The 1,935-nt window shown below is 65.4% G+C and overlaps 2 protein-coding genes across 2 annotated transcripts in view; one reads left to right on the forward strand and one right to left on the reverse strand.

The window, feature by feature from the left end:
• The window catches only part of H696_00140 (hypothetical protein), a gene marked incomplete at both ends in the record, with an annotated part of 3,848 nt that extends 2,338 nt beyond the window's left edge, over nucleotides 1-1,510 (forward strand). Inside the window, 2 exons of the mRNA XM_009493975.1 lie at nucleotides 24-158; nucleotides 405-1,510. Coding sequence (XP_009492250.1) covers nucleotides 24-158; nucleotides 405-1,510 — 1,241 coding nt within the window. The remainder of the gene's footprint in view (nucleotides 1-23; nucleotides 159-404) is intronic.
• A 222-nt stretch (nucleotides 1,511-1,732) lies between these two features.
• Nucleotides 1,733-1,935, reverse strand: part of H696_00141 (hypothetical protein) — a gene marked incomplete at both ends in the record, with an annotated part of 615 nt that continues 412 nt past the window's right edge. The window contains one exon of the mRNA XM_009493976.1: nucleotides 1,733-1,918. Within this exon, the coding sequence (XP_009492251.1) occupies nucleotides 1,733-1,918 (186 nt within the window). The remainder of the gene's footprint in view (nucleotides 1,919-1,935) is intronic.

Consider the following 1,935-nt stretch of genomic DNA (forward strand, 5'->3'; position numbering starts at 1 on the left):
TTACCCCGCCCTCTCTCATGCAGGTCGCCTTCCTCGATCAACGGCCGACATGTGTGTTGCCCATGCCCGGGCTGCGCTCTTTGATGCCTTCGGCCCGGACCTGGTTCCCGTTCCGATGGATAACACCCAGGCCGATGAGCCCATGACGCAGGGGACTCGTACGTCAGATTCTCTCCTTTCTGGCTCCCTCCCCCCGCTCCCCCTTCTTTTCCGGCCTGCCTCCCTATGATATCCTAACCGGCGCGTGAACTTGCCTGCGTGCATGTGTCTCCCTGGCTGTGCGTCACCCTGCATGTCGGTCCACTCCTCCGCCTTTCTCCCTCTCTCCCTCTCTCCCTCTCTCCCTCTCCCCCTCTCCGCCTCTCCCCCTCTCTCCCTCGCTCGTTCGCTCTCCTCCCATCCAGAGCGCTCCACACAAGGGTCACAGTCAGGCGCTCCCTCTACCACCAAGCAGGCCACATTCATCCTCCGGTCGGTGGTGAACCCGCCATTCCGACTGTCTCTGCTACTTGGCCGGCGAGATCCATATGCCTCGGCTCCCCCGACCCCATCGCTCCCGCAGTCGGAGGCGCTGTCCAAAACCGACGCCCGGCTGGCGGTTTGGCCGGCGATCCCGGCCCCCACCCCTGATCATCCCCCGCCCCGGCGCCCGGCGGGCGATGTGTCGCCCGCTTTGGCCGGCCTCGGGCACCTGGTGTGCCTGTTTATTCTGCTCCGGTCCGGGACTCCGGTCACCTTTACGGAGATTCTGGCCTACCTGACGCGTTTGGGGATCGGTGTGCCGTCAGATACCACGGGCCTCCCTTCGCTGGCATCGGCCTCCGACCAGGGGGGCGAAGATCACCACACCGGCCCGGCGGGACCCACCCACCCGGAACTCGGTTCTCTTGAGGTGGCCCTGCAGCAACTGGTCGACGCGCGGTACTTGGCTCCCCTGCGGGGGCGGGCCGCGGCCCAGCATCAAGCTCTTTCGCAAATGGCCGCCGGCCAGGCGGCCTCCAGCGGCGGAGGCACCTCCGCTTCTGGCGAGAGTTCAGTGCGGTACTATGTGTGGGGGCCGCGAGCGCTGGGCACCTTGTGCCCCCGCCGCATGCTGGCTTTCGCCGGGCGCATCGTTGGAGGAGCCCACCAAAGCACCGGCCGGCCGCTGGGAGCCAGCCCCACGCAGCTTGACACCCCCTCCGGACCGGGCACTCCGTCACATGCAGCGCCTTCCGACGATGTTGACATGGACTCGGTGGGTGACGATGGCAGCGAGGGAGGCAGCAGTAGCAACAGCCCCGAGATCAACCGCATCCGCGTCACATCCACACGCGAGTCACTGCGCCCGGTGTCCACCCAGCACGATGCTCGGCCAGCGACCGAAGACCCATACCATGCGGCCATAGATCCGATGGATACATCGCGCGTCGGGCCAGAGATCCTGGAAGCCAGTGACCGCCTGTATCGGGCATGGCCCTTCAGCCTGGCTGGCCGTCTGCCGAACCCGGCGCCCTTCCGGTTCCAGTAGCGGTCTGCGTCTGGCCACAGCAGGCTCCACCCAATAAACCAATGCCCCTCTCCAATCCCCACCATGTGAGACAAGCCCCCCCCCCCCCCCCGTGTCACTACAAGCAACACCTCCGCAGGACATGCATATTCAGTGGTGTATCTGGAAAGGGAATGCACCAAATGGGCAGAGGGGAAGAAGAGCCAGGCGGCGCCCCCGAGCGGCGATTCACAAGTGAGGCCATTAATCGTCCTCATCCTCGGACTCGGGCTCGGTGGCCACCAGGATGGTGAATTGGGCACTTCCGTCGCAGGAAAGGATCCGCCGACGACGGGCCACCAGCACAGTTGGCTCATTCACATCATCTGTGTGACCCTGGCCAAGCTGACCGACGTTGTTGTTACCCCACACCAGCAGGCGGCCGCTCTCCTTCAGCCGGGCCAAGC

Source organism: Fonticula alba, assembly GCF_000388065.1.
Source record: "Fonticula alba strain ATCC 38817 unplaced genomic scaffold supercont2.1, whole genome shotgun sequence".
Lineage (NCBI taxonomy): Eukaryota > Rotosphaerida > Fonticulaceae > Fonticula > Fonticula alba.